Source organism: Gopherus evgoodei, chromosome 3 (assembly GCF_007399415.2).
Source record: "Gopherus evgoodei ecotype Sinaloan lineage chromosome 3, rGopEvg1_v1.p, whole genome shotgun sequence".
Classification (NCBI taxonomy): domain Eukaryota; kingdom Metazoa; phylum Chordata; order Testudines; family Testudinidae; genus Gopherus; species Gopherus evgoodei.
Genome location: NC_044324.1, coordinates 170,920,759 through 170,943,337, shown reverse-complemented (window position 1 = coordinate 170,943,337; position 22,579 = coordinate 170,920,759). Strand labels below are relative to the sequence as shown.

Here is a 22,579-nt window from a genome sequence, read left to right as displayed (position 1 = left end):
GAGTGTTGTCGCTCAACAGAGAATGCATCAGATATTAAACTGATGCTACACCTAATGCTGAACACGGCCACCTTTATTATTACACCAATGGGTTCTTCCTCATAGACTATCTAATTCATTCAGATAGCTAGGCCACTTTGATAAATGTCCAGGCATTAAAAGTGGGAGACCTTAAGAGCTGCAGTGCTCACCCACAGTGGTACAGCTCTCAACAGGAGAGATTGAGACCTGCCCAGAATACCCCCTCCCCCACCAGCCCAGTAGTTAGGGCGTTCTTCTTGGAGATGAGAAACCCAAGTCCTTGTTCCACATCAAGCAGATGAATCCAGGACTCCCACGTCCTGAATGAGTGCTCTAACCACTGGGCTAAATGTTATAAGGCGCAGGAGGCAGCGTCTCCTCCTCTTGTATCTTTTGTGTGGATTAAAAATGTGCTCAAATCACATCTACGAGATCAGGCCCCAAAGGCAAGGTAAGTGGGAAATGCTTAGTTTGTGAATCCTGCTTGGGTTTAGGCATGAGTTAGGTGCCAAGCTGCTGGACACTTTCAGGACTTAGGCAGCTGAGCGCATGCTGAAATGTAGGCTCTTCTAAATTTAAGGCTCACCACCTTAGTGGTGGAAAATTAGGAGCCTACAGGGTTGGGCAGGAGCAGAACAGGGGTTTTGTGGATGCCAGTGGACTAAATGTTGGATTTAGGTGCTTGAAGTGGCAGTTAGATGCTTAAGTCTCCCTTGTGAATCCCACTCTAAATGTTTCCATTTAAAAGCTTTTGTAACTGAATGGGACAACTGACTCTAGAAGGTGGAATAAGATACTTTTTTAGTTTCCTTAGCTGTATTCAATTAAATTACATGAGACTGAGTGAAATATCGCTGTACTAAAAATTGTGCTGTAATGCTTTTTAAAAAAAATGTAGCCACAGAAATTATATTGAATAATAATAGCTGTTTTTTAAGAATGCTGCAGTATATAATCAAAATGGTTACATCAGACTAAGAGTCCACGGTGCCTGGAAAAAGTTCTGGCTTACTTTCAGATATATATATATATATTTTTAGAAAGTTACTAGTCACTAATTAAATTATTTTGTCCAATTAACTTTTTTTGTTAAATGTAATTAATTTTTTAAAATATGTTTACAGAAAAAACAAACAACGATCTATGCATAAATTTCTCATAATACAGTAATCATTTGCAACTATACCTTAGCTATACTTAAGTCACTAATTAAATTATGGTTAAGGATAGCTGATGGACTGATAGGTGACTGCAGTTGGCAGCTCTGCTCCTCCTGCTGTGGAGTTTGCTGGCTGAGAGTCTTGCTCCTACAAATCATCTATGATTTGTCAGAGTGGAACTTTCAGGCTGTGAATCATTGGTAATTTGATGGCTCAGGAGTTGCAGAGCTGGAGCCAGGGACATTACTGGTATTGTGGAGGTAGGGGAATATGGAGGGCTGGGGAGGGGCATGGCAGAGGCTAGATTGCCAGCTGGGCACCAGTGAAGTTGTGGTAGGGAGCATTCCCGGGGGGAAGGATAATGTGTGTGCTGGATGGTACATGGTCAAGTGGGGAAACCAGTGCTCAGTAGGATGTCTGATGAAGAGGGTATGCTGCTGGGAGGGCATGACAGTGGCAAAACAGGGATTCTCAGCCAGTGAACTGTGGGGGTTTGCAAGCTGAGTAAGCTGTCAGCTGACAGTGCACCATTTCTGCCATAGTATTTTATCCACATTGGCACTTAATTAAATGAGTTTGCATGGATTAGTGTTTATGCCTACAAATTCTTGGAGAAACATGCACTGATTGTTGGTTCACTGAAGCACTTTGGGATGTGCATGGAAGTTGCATTTCAAGTGAGCATCAGAGAACAATGGTCCCCTCTAGTGGAGACAATGTCTCAGTTTTTCCCTTTGACAAATGGAGACACTTACCTACTCTGCCCACTTCACTATGGTGTTACAAGGATCACTGAATGCCTGTACAGTGAAATTGGAAAGTATGATGTTCAGGCTAAATACTATTATAACAACATTTGTAGCTTGCCTCAGCCACCAGATGGTTAAAACTCTGCTAGCATTATCCATGTTTAAATAAAAGTTGTCGCTAACATAAAATCATCCATGACACTTAAATGCACTCTGTGAGCATGGATGGGATTTTAAAAATGCTCATTCCTCATTTCAGTATCATCCTTTGGAAGCCAGAACTGGGCATGTGTGAAGCTGTGAAATGTCAGGATCCCTGTATCACAGAAAACTAGGAGAAACCCTTATGACATGGCACCCAGTGCTAACATACTCTGACTTTGGGAGCAAAACCCTAGAAGCAGGTGTAAGTTCACTGTCCAAGCTATGTGCAAAAAATAAGAGCAGAAATGGCAAAAAGCAACCTCTAAAGCAATGGGTATTTATAATATAGAACACAACAGTATTCCCTAAAAAGAGTTTCTTCTGTTTGAGACAATGTGCTAAATCCTGCTTGTCTTCTCTTCATACAAGTAGCCCTTAGGGCAAGCAGAATTTGTCCCAGTAATGCTCTTAGTATTTGACAGTAGCTTCCAGTTAATAACGGAGGCAAATCTTACTTGGCACATAAAGCTTAATCTTATTAGCTTGCAGAGAAAGCCATTAGAAATACGACTCTTACATTTATTTTTAAATACATAACGGTATCTGAGTAATGCTGAGTCTATTACCATATTTAATTATTAGACAATAATAGGTTCTGACTTGTTCTCTTTATGATAGCTTAAAAAAAAACCCCACACCCTCACAAAGCTGTTCCAACAGCTGTAACTGTTCTGTACTATAATGGGGAACGTCTAATGTAGTTTGAGATTAATAGCAGGGTATGCTAGACTTATTTTTAATTTTTCTCCTCCTTTTCAGGCTGTAGCCTGAATGACTCTCCGGTAGGGCTGGCTGCATACATCTTGGAGAAATTTTCTACATGGACTGATCCTGAATTCCAGAAACTAGAGGATGGAGGTCTAGAAAGGTGGGAAAAACCTCTTCCTCTGACTCACCATCGGCCTCTTTCCCTATTCTAGAGGAGGTCACTCAGCCCAGACTTATGTTTAGATCACATTAGTCTCTCAAATAAAGCTCTGTTGGGGTAATTGGTTTACCTGCCATCCTGCAAGGAAACTTTATGGCCTCAATAGCACAAAATTACACTTGTGTTTCCAATCAGAGAAAAGAGGCCAAAAGTGAATGGGCCTTGAAGACTGAACTACACCATCACACCTATCCATGATCCTTCCAGGCCAGGTGGAAATGATTCTTCCACCATAAACTAAACTGCATTCAACTCTCATGAGGCAATTTCTGTGCTGCCCTTTTCAGGAAGTACACTCTGGATGACCTTCTCACTAACGTCATGCTCTATTGGGTGCCTGGCTGCATGGTTTCTGCAATGCGTTTCTACAAGGAGAATATCGGGAACGGGATTGGTACGCAGAAACATGAGAAGTAAGAGGCTTGAACTCACATGCGTGCTAGTGACACACTGTGGGTTAGTGAGTATTGTGGAGAAGCTGCATCACAATATGTATTTTGTTCATTGCTTGGACAAGTCTACTTATTTACTTCTGCTGTATTTTCCAAATGTGCTGCAGTATGTTGCTCAGAAATAAGAGACTTCACTACAGCAACTCTACTGTTAAACTTCTGGTGAGAATGATCATGTTTGCACCTTAATCAAGCGAGAGAGAGAAAATGTGTGTGCAAACAGTTTGAGACCCTAGTTCAGCTAATGAATTAAACTGTATTTGCCAACTTGACTGAATCTTGTAGTCAGCATTCTTACATAGCTTACACCCTTGGTCATCTAGTTTTGTTATCCTGCTTATATTGATTTGGGGTGAAGTTTTCACAAGAGTCTTAAATCCCACTTTAAAAAGTGTCTTAAGCATGTAGAAGTCTTTGTCTTATTGAAAGTCAGTGGTACTTAGGCTCTTAGGTGCTAAAGGGGAAGAGTTTCAAAGACCCAAGTGGGAATTAGGCATCTGATTCCCTTTGATTTTCAATGGGGGTTAGGTGCCTAACTGACTTTTGTACCTTTGGCTACACACTCAGTAGCACCTGTGCCATGGTAGCGCTTCAGTGTAGATGCTCACTCCAGCGATAGGAGAATTCCCATTGTTGTAGTTAATCCACCTCGCTGACAGGCAGTAGCTAGATCTAGGGGATAATTATTCTGTTGGCCTAGCGCTGTCTACGCCAGGTGTTAGGTTGGCTTAACTACGTTGCTTAGGGATGTGGAGTTTTCACATCCCTGAGTAACATGGCTGGGTCAGCCTAACTTTTTAGTGTAGACCTGCCCTTAGAAGAAAAGCCTCTTTAAGTCACTTAGGGCCAAGTTTGCAAAGACATTTGGGCACCTAAAGATGCAAATAGGTTAATAGTGAGATTTACAAAAATGCTTGAGCCCAATCAAAATCAGTGGGAATTAGATGCCTGTAGGGCTTAGGAACGTCTGAAAATCCCAGTAGGTGCCCATTTGCATCTTTAGCACCTTAAATACTTTGAAAATCTGGCCCTTACACCTTTGTGAGAATTTTACCCTTGGTTTACAACAAATGCAATAAGATCCTAGAAACTGGACCCTTGAGGTCATAACCGTTTGCTTCCACTCCACTGGCCACTGCAGAATTGTTCCGTACAATATATTCTTGTGTATTTTGTGCAGTCCAGTTCTAAATGGCAATAGATGGGAGAGCTTCACCCACGGGAGACTATTGCACAGGCTGAGCAACCTCAGTGCTATGAAATATTTTCTGATATCCTGCCTAAATTTACCTTTGTTCAACTTCATCCCATCATCCCTACCAAAAGCCTCTTGGAGCATTCTAAACAATTCCTTTCCATCACTGCTGTTTACACCCTTCAAATACATATTCTCTTAATACATTTCCCACCCTTCAGTTGTCTTGGCAAGTTCCCCATATTTAGTTCTAATCTTCCTTCCCACATAAATAACCCATCCAGTTCCCTCAACATTTTTGTTGCAGTCCTTTGACTTTCTGTCAAACACATGATCCTTGCTGTACTTTGATCAGACTGCCATGCAGTGGTTACTTTGCCCCCACCCTCCCTTCCTCTGGAAGGAACCTCAGAGGAGCCTCATCTAATCATATAATCCAACCACCTGTGCTGAGGTGGGACCAAGGAAACCTAGACCATCCCTGACAGGTGTTTGTCCAACCTGTTCTTAAAAACCTCTGGTGATGGGGAGGGATTCCACAACCTCCCTTGGAAGCCTATTCTGGAGCTTGGCTAACCTTATAATTAGAAAATGTTTCCTAGTATTTAACCTAAATTGCCCATTACTTCTTATCCTACCTTCAAATGGAAATGGAGAACAGTTGGTTACCTTCCTCTTAATAAAAGCCCTTAACATATTTGAAGACTGTTATTTGGTCCTCCCTCAGTCTTCTCTTCTCAAGACTAAACATGCCCCGTTGTTTGAACTTTTCCTTATAGGCCAGGTTTTTCTAAACCTTTTATTTGCTCTCCTCAGGATTCTCTCCCTGTTATCCACATCTGTCCTAAAGTGTGGTGCCCAGAATAGGGAACGGTACAGTTACCTTCTGCATCTTACATACGACACTCCTGTCACACCCAGAACATTAGCCCTTTTTGCACCTGCATGAGATTGATTCATATTCAATATGTGATCCACTATAATCCCAGATCCTCTCCAGTAGTACTACCACTTAACCAGTTATTCCCCATTTTGTAGTTGTGCATTTGATTTTTCCTTCCTAAGTGTAATACTTTGCACTTATCCCAGCTTGGTGTCAGCCACAGATTTATAAGCATACTCTGCACTCTATTATCCAAGTTATTAATGAAACCATTGCATAGTACCAGACCCAGGACAAACCCCTGCAGTACCCCACTAGATGTGCTCTCCCCAGTTTGACAGTAAGCCATTGATAACTACTCTGAGTATAGTCTTTCACCCAGTTATGCACCCATCTTATAGTAATATCAGCTAGGCTATGTTTCCCTAGTTTGCTTATGAGAATGTCACATAGGACTGTGTTGAAAGCCTTACTAAAATAAGATACATCACGTCGATAGCTCCCCCGCTTCCATTTGGCCAGTAACACTGTCAAAGCAAGAAGTCAGGTTGATTTGCCGTGATTTGTTCTTGATAAATCCATGGTGGCTATTCTTTATAACACTATTATCCTCTGATGCCAACCAGCTGATTGTTTAATAATTGTACCAGTATCTTTCCAGGTATTGAAGTAGGGCTGGCTGGTTTGTAATTCCTTGGGTGCTCTTTGTTCCTCTTTTTAAAGACAGGTTCTATGTCTGCCCTTCTCCAGTCCTCTAGGACCTCACCTGTCGTCCAGGAGTTCTTGTAGATAATTGCTAACAGTTCAGCGATTGCTTTCGCTAGTTTCTGAAGTATCCTGTGAGCTATTGCATCAGGTCCTGCTTACCTGAATATATCTATCTTCTCTACATATTCTTTAATCTGTTCTTTTTCTGTTTTGGCTTGCATTCCTTCCCCCTTGTTCTTAACGTTAAGTGTGTGGAGTATCTGTGCCCCTTCTGAGGGTACTTCACAAACTGTACAAAGTCAGATCCTATATTTACATAAAATGTGTAGCCACATCCTTTTAAAGTCTTTTCAGGAATGGGAGGTGATGGTGTCTAGTGGTTAGAGCCAGGGCCTGGAAGTCAGTTGGATTATATTCTTAGCTCTATCACTACCCTGTCGTCACTTAACTTTTGTCTTAGTTTCTCCATCTGTAGAAGGGGAATATAATTCCTATTTCAGCAAGGTTCTGAGTCTTGCTAACCTGTTTGTAAACCACTTTGATTCGCTCTCGAAAGGTGTTCTAGAAGGACAAATTTATTTTCTCTTCTCTATATCCCCTTGCAGGCTCCCTGTGCGAGTGCCTACAGGTGTTGCTTCCTTCCCCAATGAAATCCTGCACATTCCTCGGTCCTGGGCGCAGCAGAAGTATATCAATATCATCTCCTCCAATTTCATGCCGCGAGGTGGCCACTTCGCAGCCTTTGAAGAACCGGAACTTCTTGCTGCAGATATTCAGCAATTTGTGGGGAGAGTGGAGAAGGGAAAATAACTCCCCCCTGTGAGGTGCCTTTAACTTCAGGCACTTGTAAACTCAGTATGGCCTGTGCTATGATATGCAAGCTTACCTTGCACCAGATATAATAGAAAATAAAATAGAGCAACAGTATATTCAGATGTAGTATTCTTAGGGTGTAATAGTTACTCTTCACCAGCACGCTGAACTGAAACAGTATAAGAATGTAAGATGAAAATGTATCTTTCCACATGCGGAACTCTGAATGTCAGCATTGACATGTGTTAATTCTCTTTGCTTTGGAGATGCAATGGGAAGTTGATCTTATTTGATTTAGATGTGTCTTTGAAGGAGTAAATTTCCTTATTACAACCATTTGGCAGTTTGAGATTTTCAGCTGATGATAATCTATAGTCAGGGGTTATGGCTTCACTTCTCTGCTAATAGGATGCATTAGATTTCTGTGCTGAAAGGTGGGAAATGTAGCATTTTTAATGCATAACTGACTGAACTACTGCAGCAGTTAATTATTCAATAAAGAAAAGCCTATTGAACGTCTCTGGTGAATTTTTAAGCTCTATTCTGAGCAAAAGGAAAAACCTGACCTGGAAGGTTTTTGCTTGCTTCCTTGCTAATATCCCAGTACCTTTCATACTGTGACATCTGATTGTAATGAGATTTCTGCTAGGCATGATGGGATGACTTAACCAGTAACAGGAGAATCTGGGAGTCTGGGATGGAAGAGAAATTTTAAAAAGTTCAGCTCAAACTTCTCCAAGTGTTGACTGTCCCCCAGCTCAGTTAGGGACATGAGCAACAAAATTTGCACTTTCTTTACCTCTGTTTTCATTAGTAAAGTATTCTGTTGTGTTCTCACTCTACTCTCTGTTGCTTGCAGGCACAAGATGTCAGTGGATAATTATCCTTGTGTTCCTAGAAATAATTCACTGCAGGGAGGGCCATTCTTGAGTTATTCCAGGTACACTGTGGGGAAAGTGCTTTCCCAGGGGGGGTGAGTGCTCATGATACTACCAGCTGTTTGTAGGCCCTGATATGTTCTCTTTTTGGTTAAGTCCTTGGCTTCTGGACACTCATATTTGTCTTCCTTCCCCCCTATGCCCCTGTGTGGTCTTACATTTCAAGGCAGTAGGTCACCCTGTCACATCTTTATTGCATATGCAGACATCTGCTACAGCATCAGGAAACATTGCTGTGTACTAATATAAATGAGTATTTCCCCACGGACTGATCAGTCACTGCAAAGACAAAATAAGTGGAAGTGAAGTTTTCTATATGATGCCTGCCAGATCAGTTTTCTAATGTGAGTAAGTGGAAAGCTCAGAAGCAGTTTCATCTCCTTTCTGGTGTAGCTCTACTTTTAGAGGCCAGGCCAGAACAAAAGGAGGCAGAGGAAAGTAAATGAGTCTGTTCCAAGTTCTTATGTTACAGCAGCCCTCCTAGGCCCAGTCTTTAACAAGAGAAGTTTTTTTTTTGTTAAAAAATGTTCCCGATGATGATTCAGCATTTGTTGCACCGAGTAATTTGAGACACCAATGATAAAGCCCACCAGCCACTGAGAGAAAATGAGTGGGCACTACATTGCCACATTTTGTACAACAAAAGGAAACAGAATTTTATATCAAATTTGTCAGTTTTCCATGTTAAATTTTTTTCTTTCGTCAAGACACTGAGTGTAAAGTCTACAAGAAAATGGAATTGACTGACCGGATCTGGACATAAAATTTAGGTTTTTCAAAGTTCAGTAGAAATGTCATTAAATTTTTATTTTTATTTAAGTTTGACTTTGACTCAAATGTTCCCCTGTTGTCTCTTATTCAAGTTTCTAAAAAAAAAGAAATCCAATCGCAGCAGGGGCTACTACTCTCTTTTTGTCATCTAGGAAGAGAGAAATGCAAACCTTACCAACCTATATAGGGAAAACTAAAAATTGTTTTTTAAAAGTTACATTTTTAATCAATCGCACCTGCTAATAACACATTTCAAGTACTACGTCTGAAAGTTTAACCTGTGTCCCGTCACTATCCTTATCACTTGCGTACCCAAAAAAACAAAAGAAAGCACCCTGCTGTCCACTTCTTGCTTTATTTATAACAAAACCTAATTTAGCAAACTTGAAGCAACTCCAGTGTCTAAATTGCAGGTTTTGACATTATCCACATATGGTGATGGAGGAGATCTGTTTACATTACCTCTTTTATGGACAAAACTCTGGTGTGACTCACAGCTGGATTTGATATCTGGCTATCACAGCTTTGAGCGAATTAGAAATACATAACCCTTGCCTCTACTATACCCTAGCATTGGATGGAGGGCTTGGTATTGGGAGCATATGGTAATTGGTCATATTCTAAAGGGTTCAGAAGAAGAGCCAGTCAACATTTTTTTGAATTTTCATGTTCTCCATTAGCTAATGATTGTGATGCAGTGATAATGAATAATGCTAATAAGAATGATGAATAGCTCCTTCCACAAAGAATAGGATTTGTTCCTAAGCCAGCTAGGCATCTTGGCATTCATCAACGTAGCAGCTGATTTGGTGACGATTTTGTTCTTTGTGAAACTTTTCAACCAGTAAAAGAGCTCCATTCAGCACCTGGTTGAATAATTTTTATCCTAAGCTGTTCCCAAAAGGATCCTCAAAGCAGTAGCGGTGGCTTTCACAAACACAAACTGCTTCGCTGATCCAGGAGCAGAGCTCTTTAGCTGCTGACCAGTTTCATTAGCATGGTTCCTTTCCCTCCATGTCATTTTCTCTAAAACAAAGTCTTACAAGGCTGTTTGGTGAAGATACTATTCTGCTCAGCCAGTTCTGAAGTAACGACAACCCTAGACTTTTAAAAAGTAGTTGTTACTTACAGCAGGTGCAATATACAAAATGCATTACATGAAGATAAATCTTTGCTTGGAAGAGTTTGGACAGGAAAGGCTCTGGTACAGTCAAAGGAGACCAGGCATAAATCCATATTGATTTCAGGCCAGTTGCTTTAAACACTGAAACTGATGCCTTCATTTCACCTGCTATGACATGATTCTTATAACTGAAGTCTAAAACCCCTCCCTTACGGCAAATTTTCCACTCACAGCGAATATGTAATGCCAGTAGCATTGATGGGGTTTATGCTGATGCATATAGCAGAATTAGGCCCAGTTAGGTTTTGTCAGTCGTTTTCCAGCTAGTTATATTTATACATGGACAAGTGCTGAATGATCCCTTTTTACCTTGAGGTGAGTCATAGTGCACAGCATGAGCTTTTCAATTACTCCTCCTTCTTAAATTGGAATCAGGAAGGGGAGACCGGCTACAGCAGCAAAGTGCACGGTAGAGCTTGCCAGGCTCCAGCTGAGCGTTGGCCCCTCCATGAACAGGAATGATATTTGTGCAAACCACCCCATCTTAAGAAAGCAAATGAAAACTATGCCATTCTTCCCAAAGCTGACTGCATGAAGCATAGTCCCATCAAGGAAAAGGTTCTCTCTCTCTCCTAGGTTTTAATTAGAGCTTTGAAGACAGCAAATCAAGATGTATTATTCCTGGTTAGTTCAATGTCAACAGGTCCACTTCTACAGCCGCTGTTTCAAACTGCCACAGGTGATGGTCACAGAAGGGCCTCTATTTCCATTTTATAGAGTTGCAAACTGAGGCGTAAGTGGAGGCAGTGACTCTCCCAGCAGGTGAATGGAAGGTATGGAAAAAGAACACCGCCATGCTTATCAAAAGTGATAACTAATCATGGCCCAACTTGTTACACTATAATGGGGCGTGACCTTCAGAGAGTGCTGAGCACCCACCTGGTTACAATCAGGCCCCTTTAAAGTGTTAAGTTGTATGTCAAAAAGTGAGGCACCCTAAATCACTGGTCACTTTGGAAAATCTTGGCCTTGGGCACCCGCTTCCCTCTCCCAGGCACTCGCCCCTGCACTATGCGATGTCTTTTAGTTCAATTTTTTTTAAAAACTTTTTTTTAAGCTCATCACTTACTGGCATATTTTTCAGCTTCACAGATATGTGGTAAGTCTGTGAGGGTTCACCCTGCTTCCAGTCCTTTGGATTGTACTAATTCCCCTCCAGCTGAGCCTGGTCACATTTCCGTCCTGGTCTAGGGCAGTCTCTCCAACAGCAGTTGCAGACTGTGCTCTGACAGCATGTAGTAACCTTTCATCTATCAGGGGTCTGAGTGACACCTCTGAGCGTCTCTCTGCTGAGCAGATGGAAACCTGTTTTAGAAATAAACTGACATTGCTGGGTTTTTCCCTCTACAAATATATTTATGCCTATTGTGCTCTAGCATTGCTCTTGCCTGGACGTAGAGGCGGAAAGCAAATCTGTCCCTACACGCTCTTGTATTGTAACAGTAATACTTTGATATTAACCTAGTTAGCTGATGCTGGCTGAAGGTTGAACAAAGGTGGGGAAAGGTTCTTACCCCATTTTTCAGATGGGGAAACTTGGGTAAAGAAAAATTAAGCAACTTGCCTGACCTTTCTCACTAATTTCCTAGAAACCAGATAAAATGCTGGCCCCTGCTCTAACCCCTAAACACTGTCTCCTCACTTTTTTTTTTTTTTTTTTAAATTGGGAAGTGGAAGGTGTTGCTTAATGACTCCTATTCGTTCCCAACACACAGCACATTTTATTTCTCAGAATTCTTGAATGTTTCTCTAGAGAATCAGATTTTGATTGTATGTTTGGGGATAGGGATGTGCACTTCAGAGCCACCTGAAGCACTTGGGACACTACACAGAAGCAAAAGAATGAGAAAAGTCTGACTAAAGCGTAAACTATTGCCAACAGAAAACTCCTCTAGAGCTGCCACAGGCAGCTTGAGAGACACCAGATCTTAAAACCAATGCCTTATGGCTTCATAGAAAAGATTTTGCTCCAAGACACATACAGAAACCTGGTTTTACAGTCAGAAGAATGAAATAGTACCAATACATTTTTAAAAATCTTGAGTATTAGGCAGTAAAATATACAGGAGTAGAGGATGGTGTTGTACAGCAGCTATTTAAGGTGATCGGTATAACTCAGTCATGGCTTCACCATGAATGAGGCACCCATCCTAAACTCTCACTGATCAAACTTTGATACCCCAGCACACCCTTAGGCTTAGGGCTATGATTTTGTCACAGAGATCCTGGTAATCTTGAATAAAGTCCATGAAATCTTGGAAAGAACTGTAAAAACACATTTGATGTAGCCCCCTGAGTGGCATTGCAGCCTGTGCAGGGGATTGCAGCGCTGCTCAGGGTTAGGCCATCAGCAACTCTTGGAGCTAGAAGGCCAGACAGGCATGCACCAGGTTGCAATGCCCAGAGTGAGGAGTCTGGCTCAGGCCTGGGGGAGAGGAGCTGCTGCTGTGTGGTGAGTTTGCTCTCCACCCCAGCGTTGCCACTATACTCTTGAGAGTTAGGATTGGCAACCCCAGCTAGGTCATTGCTTGCCAAAGGATTTTTAAGAGGCTCAATAAAGAATGTACAATGCCTTTATATATGGATTTCACATATGGTACAGTCCAATATTGATATTTGCTGAAGTCTCCATCCCTTACTGTGAAATGTTTTTTCTCTAAGGCTCATAAAGGAATGTGGGGAGTGCCTATTACTGATCTAATTTTATCCTCTTGGAAACTTTCACCAGCACAAAAGAATGAACTACAATGAGTGCAGTTTGTGAATTTCTTCCAGCTCTGAAATAGACCCAAAGGACAACATAGCAAACTTATGTCAGAGCAGCCTTTATTCTGTGCTGCTAGGCAGGGATCTTGTAATTTACTAGTGGATGCTTCCATCCCCCAGCCAGAGGGAGAAAGTGAGTGCACCAAGTCATGCTACAGTGGATACAAAAATGGAAAGGGACTGGATGGCTCAGGGAACTGGTAATGGATCCAGAGCCTCTCCCAGGTACAGTTTGTGAGTTCAGCATTATCATAGGTTGGTGGTGACCAAGAGTGGTTGCTACATGGTGGTTTGGTGGCCTAGGTAAAATAAGCCTCTGCATCAGAGCCATTGCTAGCACTCAGCAGCGGCTACATAATGACTACTCAGTGAGATGGAAATTCCTCCCTGCTTCAACTCTTGGTTTTGGTCTAGAATCTAGAGCAGGTTTGAAGCACATTGACAGGGCTGTGTGTGGAAGCTGGCGCTATTATTGCCACTGTCCATGATGAATCTGTCCTGAAGATAAGAAGCTTCATTGTTAAGGACTGTCAGACTCCCGCCTTTCATGAGTGCAGAGAGGACAGATACCAAAGGAAATTAAATACTAAGCTAATGCTTGACCTAGATATCAGACCCAGGACCTCAGTAGATCAGTGGCAACAAATGTGGAAAAACTGAGTTCTACTATGGAAGACAAGGATTCCTGACTGGTGTCCAGCCATAGCTAACAGGACAAGTGTGGGAGTCAAACCCTTCAGCATCATGATTACCAGTGAAGGTGCCTACAAAAGGGGTGAGAACTGCTTACATAGATGCATGTGAAGAGGATGTTAAAGTTTAACTTGAACCAGACAATTGAAAAGTCAGTGGGATGGCAGAATTACCAAGCTTCCTTCTGGTATTGCCATGAATAGCAGGATTCCCAAAACTAGGGCCCTACCAAATTCAAAGCCATGAAAAACATACCATAGGGTGTGAAATCTGGTCTTTTGTGTGCTTTTACCTTATACTATACAGATTTCACAAGGGAGACCAGCGTTTCTCAAACTGGGGGTCCTAACCCAAAAGGGAGATGTGGGGTGAGGGTGTCAAGATTTTAAGGGGGTCACGGTATTGCTATCCTTAGTTCTGCACAGCCTTCAGTGCAGGGCAGCTGGAGAGCAGTGGCTGTTAGCCAGGCGCCCAGCTCTGAAGGCAGCACCGCCACCAGCAGTGGTGCAGAAGTAAGGGTAACAGTACCATAACCCCCCTACAATAATCTTGTGACCCTCCTCACCTCCTTTTTGGGTCAGGACCCCTACAGTTACACCACCGTGACATTTCAGATTTAAATAGCTGAAATCATGAAATTTACAATTTTTAAAATCCTATGACCATGAAATTGACCAAAATGGACTGTGAATTTGGTACCACATGTAATACCTGCACAAGTCAGAATGTGGAGTAGAAGCTGTAACTCAGAATATCCTTTTTTTACTTGGTTTCAGTCCAAAGCTTAAAGTACTGGTTTGCATCCAATGCACATTTCATTCTGGCAATTCTATCAGTTTTAAAAAGGAAAAGGACAACACAGAATGACTTAAGGGAGAAGAGTCTGGCACAAATGCAGCCCTTTTTAATAGGAGGGTCCCTTCACTTACTTCTGCAGAACTAGGTGTTTTTATGTATCCTCCAAACTCACAGGATAGGACTCTTCTCCAAAACTGCCAATTTGTTCTTTCATCATCTCCTCTGACATTCTCAGCATTAGTCCAGCAAGAGAGCAGGAAACAGCTCTTTGGGAGTATCGGCTAATCTGGCAAGACACTGAACACCTTTATTTGTGGTACCACTCAAGACATGTTTGCCAGTCATTTTTCAGACATTGAAGAAACAACAGTCCTGGCCTGAGGAGTTCACAGTTTAAAGAGAGACAAGTAGAAAAGTAAGAACAAAAGGATTTGCTATACAAATCAAGATTCATTCTCAGAGTGTCAACAGTCCTCACTTTCTTGGCAGCCATTTAGCATGTTGCAGGACTGGGCCCTGTAGGTCCACTCACTTATTAGTGTCCCAGCAGTGGTAGGTCTCTGAGGTGGCACATGAGTGTTTAAATATGCAAAGAAAGATAGTCAATAAAGACAGCTCTCGAATTTCGCTGAACTCAGTGTTTTATTGTTATGTGATTATTGCTTAGTTATGTTTTGACACAATGTAGCTTTAGGATAAATTGGCTCCTACTACATAATTTAAAAACGGTGTAACATCTTACAGTTCATACGATTGGTACTTACCAGGGAAGTGTAGAAATTTGTCACTGTAACCAGAGAGATTAAAAAAAGAAAAAGATAAAATGTTTACATCCTTTATTGCTGGCAGGTGAATGTTTCTTGTGCAAGGCCCCTAACATAGTCACCAGAAAGTAACTAATGCATCCCCTGCAAAAATATATAAAAGTTATAGCAGATCAATCCCTTATTCACAAAAGTCCTCTGGGTTTGGTACGTTCACAATCAAAGTGCACAATAAAGCCCTCATCTCTTTCAGAAAAGTAACGTTGTGTGGACTGGGTATTTTGCGGTGGTGGGAGAGGAGACACCACAAGCCTTTTTCCTGGCTCTCACCAGTAGGAGTAGTATTTGCTTTCAAGTTTTCATCAAAACTGACAGTTTCGGGATTTATAAATCCCAAGTGGTTAATAAATCCTTGGCACTGGTTAAAATTCAAGAGGAGTCACTTCAAATAAATTGACACCTGCAATTGTGGGGCTGCTTTGCTTCAGTGACCTTTTATCTCTGTGAAGAGTGAAATCTCTCCATAAGGCAAGTGATTAAACAGTAAACCCAAAGTAGTAGTCCCTCAGGATTGTCTCCTTCATAGCATTCAGCACACTTGTTTCACAATGTGTGTAGATGGCCTGTAAAACAATCGGTCCCAAGGTGGCTGCTTTTTAATCTCCAAGTAGAGCTGCAGATCACACGCTGAATTATTTCTGTGCTTCTTTGGCAGACAGGGTAAATACATCAGAATGCTTGAGGGATCAGTTCTATTAAAGCTGAACCAAGTGCACCACCTTGTGTTGGTCCTGGAGATCAGCAGAAATACTTCTATGCCTCTTCAATTGCCGCCAGTCCCCCAAAGTAGGTTATGCTGTCTTCTGCCTGTGCATCAGCACCCATGGTGCCATACGACTGCTGCTCCTTCTGAGCCAGTGCTGTCTTTTCCGTAGGATAGCTAAGCAAGACCCGTGGGACATACATCTGAAATTGCAAACATTCGGAGTTTTTTTATTTAGTCTCTAGTATAATTTAAAAATATTGGGATAATTTATTATTTAAAGTCTTTCCCCTCCAAATTCCTCCTTTTTACTCTTCTGTTACCCCCACTGTCCCCTTCATCTTAACATTGCCCTTTGTCCCTCAGAATAAATTCCCTAGTGCAAAACTCAAGTGTGCCTGCATATCACATGGGCTCTTGCACACCAAAGTATCTGTATTCACCCAAACAGTATTGCAAAACCTAGTGCAAATATCAAAGTCTTGTGGTCATTTTTTGGTGACATGACACTGAAGCTCTGCTGTGAATATCACACCTTCCATAGTCTCCAAGCAGTGTGACTGCATAGTCAACATTCAAAATGCAACTAATCATCTAGTGTTTGGTGTGAGACCCAGCTAATCAAAAAAACATAACACAACACATGTAGTAATTGGAAATAAAGAGTATTTAAAATCTCTCTCAGTTATTCCTATCACAATTAAATCAAAAGGTATTTTTAGAGCTACGCTTTCAAATAGGTAAGCGCAGTGTTCTGATCATCTGACCCTCAAGTCAGTTAATACCTACCCTGACACCATTCAAACTAGCAATCTCCTACACAATCCCTTTTCTGGGAAAGGTCAGGAGTTTGTTTTCCTGGAAAGGGTAAAAAAATACTTTTTTGCTAAGAGCTTACAGCAGGTCTTGGAGCTGTTTCTGCATCACTGTCACTTCCTCTTCCACTTGGCAATTCTTCTATCTATATAAAGACAGCAAGGACGAAGTATTAAACTGGTAAATCAACCAGTTACATGGAATTGATCATAAATATCAGGTTATTAGTAAACAGATTTAGTACAATGTCCCATTATATATTACACTGAAACCTCAGCTGCTCCCTGTGCTCCTCCAAAGCCTCCCACTTCGTACCTGCCTCCCATACTGCTCTTCATGCTTGGAATGCCTCCTTCTTCTTCGAGTGATTGCTCACATCCATTCCAGTTAGGTGTGCGCGCCGCGCGTGCACGTTCGTCGGAAACTTTTTACCCTAGCAACTCCAGTGGGCCGGCAGGTCGCCCCCTGGAGTGGCGCCGCCATGGCGCCCAATATATATCCCTGCCGGCCCGCCCGCTCCTCAGTTCCTTCTTACCGCCGTGTCGGTCGTTGGAACTGTGGAGCGCGGCATAGCTGTCCTCCACGTCCCTAGCTCTCCTAGTTTCTATCGCTTGTTTATCGCTTATCTCTAGTTCTATATAGTTGTTAATTAGTATTGTTAAGTAGATAGTTTAGTAAATAGCTGTTAAGTAGTTTCTTGCCGGGGGCTTAGCCCTTCCCGGCACCGGGCGCCAGGCTCATGCCTGTTTCGCCAGGCTTCAAGCAGTGTGCGGCCTGCAAGAAGCCCATGCCTACCAGCGATCCCCACGAAGCGTGCCTGAAGTGCCTCGGGGAATCGCACAGATCTGACAAGTGCCGCATCTGTAAGGCTTTTAAGCCGAGGACAAAAAAGGAGAGGGATCAGAGGCTCCGAACTCTCCTAATGGAGGCGGCACTTGACCCGTCGACTTCGCAGACCGTGGTTTCGGCACCGGCACCGGATCGCTCCGGCACCGAGAAGACTCCTCGGCACCGACCTTCTCCGGCATCGGAATCAGTGCCTAGGCCGTCGAAGTCTAATACTCCGGCCAGGCAGACCCGGCTTGAACGCCCGGCCTCGACATCGGCCGCGGCGCCGCCGGCACCGTCAGCGCCGTTGACTCCGGGCCCGGCGGGTCTGTTGAGTCCGGTGCCGCCGAGCTCCCCCATGAGATCTGGGGTTGAGATAATGGTCCCATCCACACCGGAGACCTTCGCCTCGGCTCGGGACCTTATTGCCCTGACGGAGCCTACTCGGCTGCCACCCCCGGTTCCTCCGGTGCGGGTCACGTCCAGAGGCAAGCCCATGATGTCGGCACCGCCCACGGACAGTCGTTCGCCATCCAGGCCCCGACGTCTTGGGCGCTCCAGATCCCGACGCCGCTCGCAGTCCCGGCACCGCTCCCCTCAGCGGTACCGGTCGCACTCGCGGCACCGGTCGGCATCGAGACGGTCGCGGTCAGGCTCCAGTCGACACCGGCACCGCGACTCCAGGAGCAGGTCCCGACGCTACTCGCCGCACCGGTCGACCTCCCGGCACCGAGCTGGTGGCAGGTCCCGGTCCCGGTCTCGCTCGACCTCCCGGCACCGAGCTGGTGGCAGGTCCCGGTCGATCTCCCGGCACCGAGCTGGTAGTAGGTCCCGGCACCGAAGCGGCGCCCGGCACCGTGACAGATCCCGGTCCCGAAGCAGCGCCCGGCACCGTGACAGATCCCGGTCCCGGCACCGTTATGACTCCCGGCACCGGTCCCCGGCACCGAGACGATCCTCCGTGCCGGCCCGCGCAGACCCGTACCATCCAGGGTCGGCCCCGCCGTGGCCCTCCAGGCAGCCGTCCGTGTCCTCCCAGACGGACAGCGGCTATGCGCTGGGCACCGACCGGCAGGCGGCGCTGTTTGCTGATCCGCCGCTGCAGGACCAAGGCCCCCCACAGTGGGGATTCTGGACACCCTGGGCGTACCATCAGGCCCAGGGCCCCCAGCAGCTCCCTGCTAGGCCGGCGACTGCGGAGCGTAGGGCCCCTGAAGCCTCTTTGTCTCGCCCCCCTCCCTCCCCGGAAGGGGACGAAGGGTCCAAACAGCAGGACTCCGCTGCGGCTCCGGAGACAGAGGCGAGGGCTGAGGAAGACCCTCAGTTGGACACTATTGTGCCTGGGGTCTCATCATCCTCCTCCCCGGATGAGGCGGTGGCGGGTACCTCCTCCAACAGTCCCCCCCCGCTGGATCTCAGGGCGCACCAGGACCTCCTCAGGCGATTGGCTCAAAACCTGAGTCTGCAGGCAGAGGAGGTCTCGGAGATAGAGGACCCAATTGTTACCATCCTCTCTTCCGATGCTCCCACCAGGGTCGCCCTGCCGTTTATACGGACCATTCAGGCCAATGCCAATACTATCTGGCAGTCCCCGGCCTCCATCCCTCCGACAGCGAAAGGAGTCGAGAGGAAGTACATGGCCCCTTCTAAGGGGTACGAATATTTACATGTTCACCCGACTCCCGGTTCACTGGTAGTGCAATCGGTGAACGATAGGGAGCGTCACGGCCAGGAGGCTCCGGCCCCCAAATCCAGAGAAGCCAGGCGGATGGACCTCCTTGGCCGTAAGGTGTATTCGGCTGGGGCGCTGCAGCTCAGGGTCTCTAACCAACAGGCCCTGCTGAGCAGATACGCCTTTAACTCCTGGGTGGCAGTGGACAAATTTAAGGAGCTGCTGCCACAGGATGCTCGCCAAGAGTTCACGGCCATCTTGGACGAAGGCAAGAAGGTCGCGCGCACGGCCTTGCAAGCCTCCTTGGACGCTGCGGACTCGGCTGCCCGTACCCTCGCGTCAGGAGTTACGATGCGTCGCATCTCCTGGCTGCAGGTTTCCGGCCTTCCGCCAGAGCTCCAGCACACGATACAGGACCTTCCTTTCGAAGGCCAGGGCCTGTTTTCCGATAAGACAGACCCCAGACTTAAGAGTTTAAAGGACAACCGGGTCATTGCGCGGTCCCTCGGGATGCACACCCCCGTGACACAGCGTAGACCCTTTAGGCCGCAGCAACAGCAGCACCGTCGGCCGTTTTCCCAGTTCCGCCAGCGGCAGGACCCTTACAGACGCCGCGGCAGGAACGGGAGGCGCAGGCAGTCGGGGAACCAAGGGGGGCAGAACCAAGGCTCCTCAAAACCCCCGCCTGGTCCTAAGCCTTCATTTTGAAGGTGCGCTCGAGGGCGCAGTAACAGTTTCCCCTACGGATCCTTCCCCTCCGTTTTCCAACCGCCTTTCGTTTTTCCTCCCGGCGTGGTCCCAAATAACATCAGACCGCTGGGTCTTGAGCGTGGTGCAGACGGGGTACCGCCTGCAGTTTGTTTCGTTCCCTCCTTCCCGCCCTCCTTCCTCGTCCCTCTTCAGGGACCCCTCTCACGAGCAATTCCTTCGGCAGGAGGTGCGGACGCTCCTCAGCAAAGGAGCTATAGAGGCGGTTCCCGAAAACGAGAAAGGCAAGGGGTTTTATTCCCGCTATTTTCTGATCCCCAAGGCCAAGGGGGGCCTCAGGCCTATCCTCGACCTGCGAGAACTCAACAAATACCTCGTGAAGTTGAAGTTCCGCATGGTATCCCTGGGGACCATTATTCCATCCCTGGATCCGGGAGACTGGTACGCCGCCCTCGACATGCAGGACGCGTATTTCCACGTTGCCATTTGGCCACGCCACAGACGCTTCCTCCGCTTCGTTGTGGGGGCTCGTCATTATCAATTTGCGGTCCTCCCGTTTGGCCTGTCCACGGCCCCGAGGGTGTTTACAAAATGCATGGCAGTTGTCGTGGCGCATCTTCGGCGCAACCGTGTCCACGTGTTCCCTTATCTGGACGATTGGTTGATTCGGGGCACGTCGGAACAGCAGGTGTACAGCCATGTCCGCGTGATCACCGGCATGTTTGCGAGTCTGGGCCTCTTGATAAACACAGACAAGTCCACCCTGAGGCCCACTCAGAAGGTGGAATTTATCGGGGCCGTCCTGGACGCCACTGTGGGCAGGGCCTCGCTGCCTCGGCAGCGGTTCCAGACCATGGCGGCGATCGTTCAACGCTTGCGGTCAGCCCCGTTGACGTCAGTGAGGACATGTCTAACCCTGTTAGGCCACATGGCGGCGTGCACTTTTGTGACCGACTATGCTCGGCTCCGCATGAGGCCTCTCCAGCTGTGGCTTATCAGTCATTACAGACCAAGGCAACCGCTAGACATGTTAATCACAGTCCCCCAGAAGGTCTTAGATTCCCTCGGCTGGTGGGTGGACCAGTCCGTATTGTGTGCGGGTCTTCCCTTTCACCCGTCTCAGCCCTCGGTATCCCTGACAACGGATGCCTCAGATCTAGGCTGGGGGGCCCACCTAGGGACCCTGCGGACGCAGGGCCTATGGTCCCAGGAGGAGGTGGGGCTACATATCAACATGAGGGAGTTGAGAGCGGTCCGCCTTGCTTGCCAAACGTTTTGTCATCAGCTTCAGGGTCGTTGTGTAGCCGTGTTCACGGACAACACGACGACCATGTATTATATCAACAAGCAGGGCGGCACCAGGTCCTCCTCCCTGTGCCTCGAGGCGATACGACTCTGGGACTTTTGCGTAGCCCACTCCATTCACCTCAGGGCTTCCTTCCTTCCCGGAGTACGGAACACGCTGGCGGATCGATTGAGCAGATCCTTCCTGTCACACGAGTGGTCCCTTCGACCGGACGTCGCTCTCTCCATTTTCCGGAGGTGGGGTTATCCCCGGTTGGACCTCTTTGCGTCCAAGGGGAACAGGAAGTGCCAAGCGTTCTGCTCCTTTCAGGGCAGGGAGCCGGGGTCGATAGCGGATGCCTTCCTCATCCAGTGGGCGACCCACCTGTACTATGCGTTTCCTCCGTTCCCTCTGGTTCACAAGGTCCTCCTGAAGGTGCGCAGAGACAGGGCTCGTGTGATCATGGTGGCCCCGGCATGGCCCAGACAGCACTGGTACACCATGCTGCTAGACTTGGCCGTAGCCGACCCAGTTCCCCTGCCCCTTCATCCGGACCTGATTACCCAGGACCACGGGTCCCTCTGTCACCCAGACCTGCAGTCGCTGCACCTAGCGGCGTGGCTCCTGCGTGGCTAACTGGTTCCGAGCTGCGCTGCTCCACGCCTGTGAGAGAGGTGCTCTTGAGCAGCAGGAAACCATCCACAAGAGCCACATATTCGGCAAAATGGAAACGCTTCTCCTGTTGGTGCGTAGAGAGAAATCTCCGCCCTATGGAAGTTTCGGTATCCGAAATCTTAGATTATGTTTGGTCCCTCAAAGAACATGGTCTGGCCTTATCGTCGTTGCGAGTCCATCTGGCAGCTATCTCCACCTTTCACCCGGGTGCGGACGGTCGCTCCGTTTTTTCTCACCCGACGGTGTCGAGATTCCTTAAGGGGCTGGAACGGTTATTCCCTAACGTCCGTCCCCCTGCTCCAACCTGGGATCTTAACCTGGTGTTGTCCCGGCTCATGGGGCCCCCCTTTGAGCCGTTAGCTACTTGCTCCCTGCTTTACCTCTCTTGGAAGGCTGCCTTTCTAGTAGCTATCACCTCAGCTAGACGGGTGTCGGAACTCCGAGCCCTTGTGGTGGACCCCCCATACACGGTCTTCCACAAAGACAAGGTGCAGCTTAGACCACACCCTGCCTTTCTACCCAAGGTGGTCTCAGCCTTCCACGTCAACCAAGAGATTTTCCTCCCGGTTTTTTTCCCAAAACCTCACTCCTCAGGCAGGGAGCAGCAGCTCCACTCGCTGGATGTCCGTAGAGCTCTCGCGTTCTACATAGAGAGGACCAAACCCTTCCGCAAATCCCCCCAGCTTTTCGTGGCGGTAGCGGACCGTATGAAAGGGCTTCCTATCTCCTCCCAGAGGTTATCCTCGTGGGTTACGTCCTGTATCAGGACCTGTTATGACTTGGCCCATGTCCCTACGGGCCATGTG

At 46.4% G+C, this 22,579-nt stretch overlaps 2 protein-coding genes across 12 annotated transcripts in view; one reads left to right on the top strand and one right to left on the bottom strand.

Annotated features, from left to right (window-relative positions):
* Window positions 1-7,632, top strand: part of EPHX1 (epoxide hydrolase 1) — a 43,203-nt gene extending 35,571 nt beyond the window's left edge. For all 3 annotated transcript variants that reach the window (XM_030557404.1, XM_030557403.1, XM_030557405.1), the window contains 3 exons: window positions 2,894-3,002; window positions 3,350-3,475; window positions 6,906-7,632. In XM_030557404.1, coding sequence (XP_030413264.1) covers window positions 2,894-3,002; window positions 3,350-3,475; window positions 6,906-7,110 — 440 coding nt within the window. In that variant the 3' untranslated portion in view covers window positions 7,111-7,632. The remainder of the gene's footprint in view (window positions 1-2,893; window positions 3,003-3,349; window positions 3,476-6,905) is intronic.
* A 7,259-nt stretch (window positions 7,633-14,891) lies between these two features.
* Window positions 14,892-22,579, bottom strand: part of TMEM63A (transmembrane protein 63A) — a 60,828-nt gene continuing 53,140 nt past the window's right edge. For all 9 annotated transcript variants that reach the window (XM_030557402.1, XM_030557392.1, XM_030557394.1 and 6 more), the window contains 2 exons: window positions 16,688-16,750; window positions 14,892-15,992 (listed from right to left, as the gene is read on the bottom strand). In XM_030557402.1, the coding sequence (XP_030413262.1) occupies window positions 15,840-15,992; window positions 16,688-16,750 (216 nt within the window). In that variant the 3' untranslated portion in view covers window positions 14,892-15,839. The remainder of the gene's footprint in view (window positions 15,993-16,687; window positions 16,751-22,579) is intronic.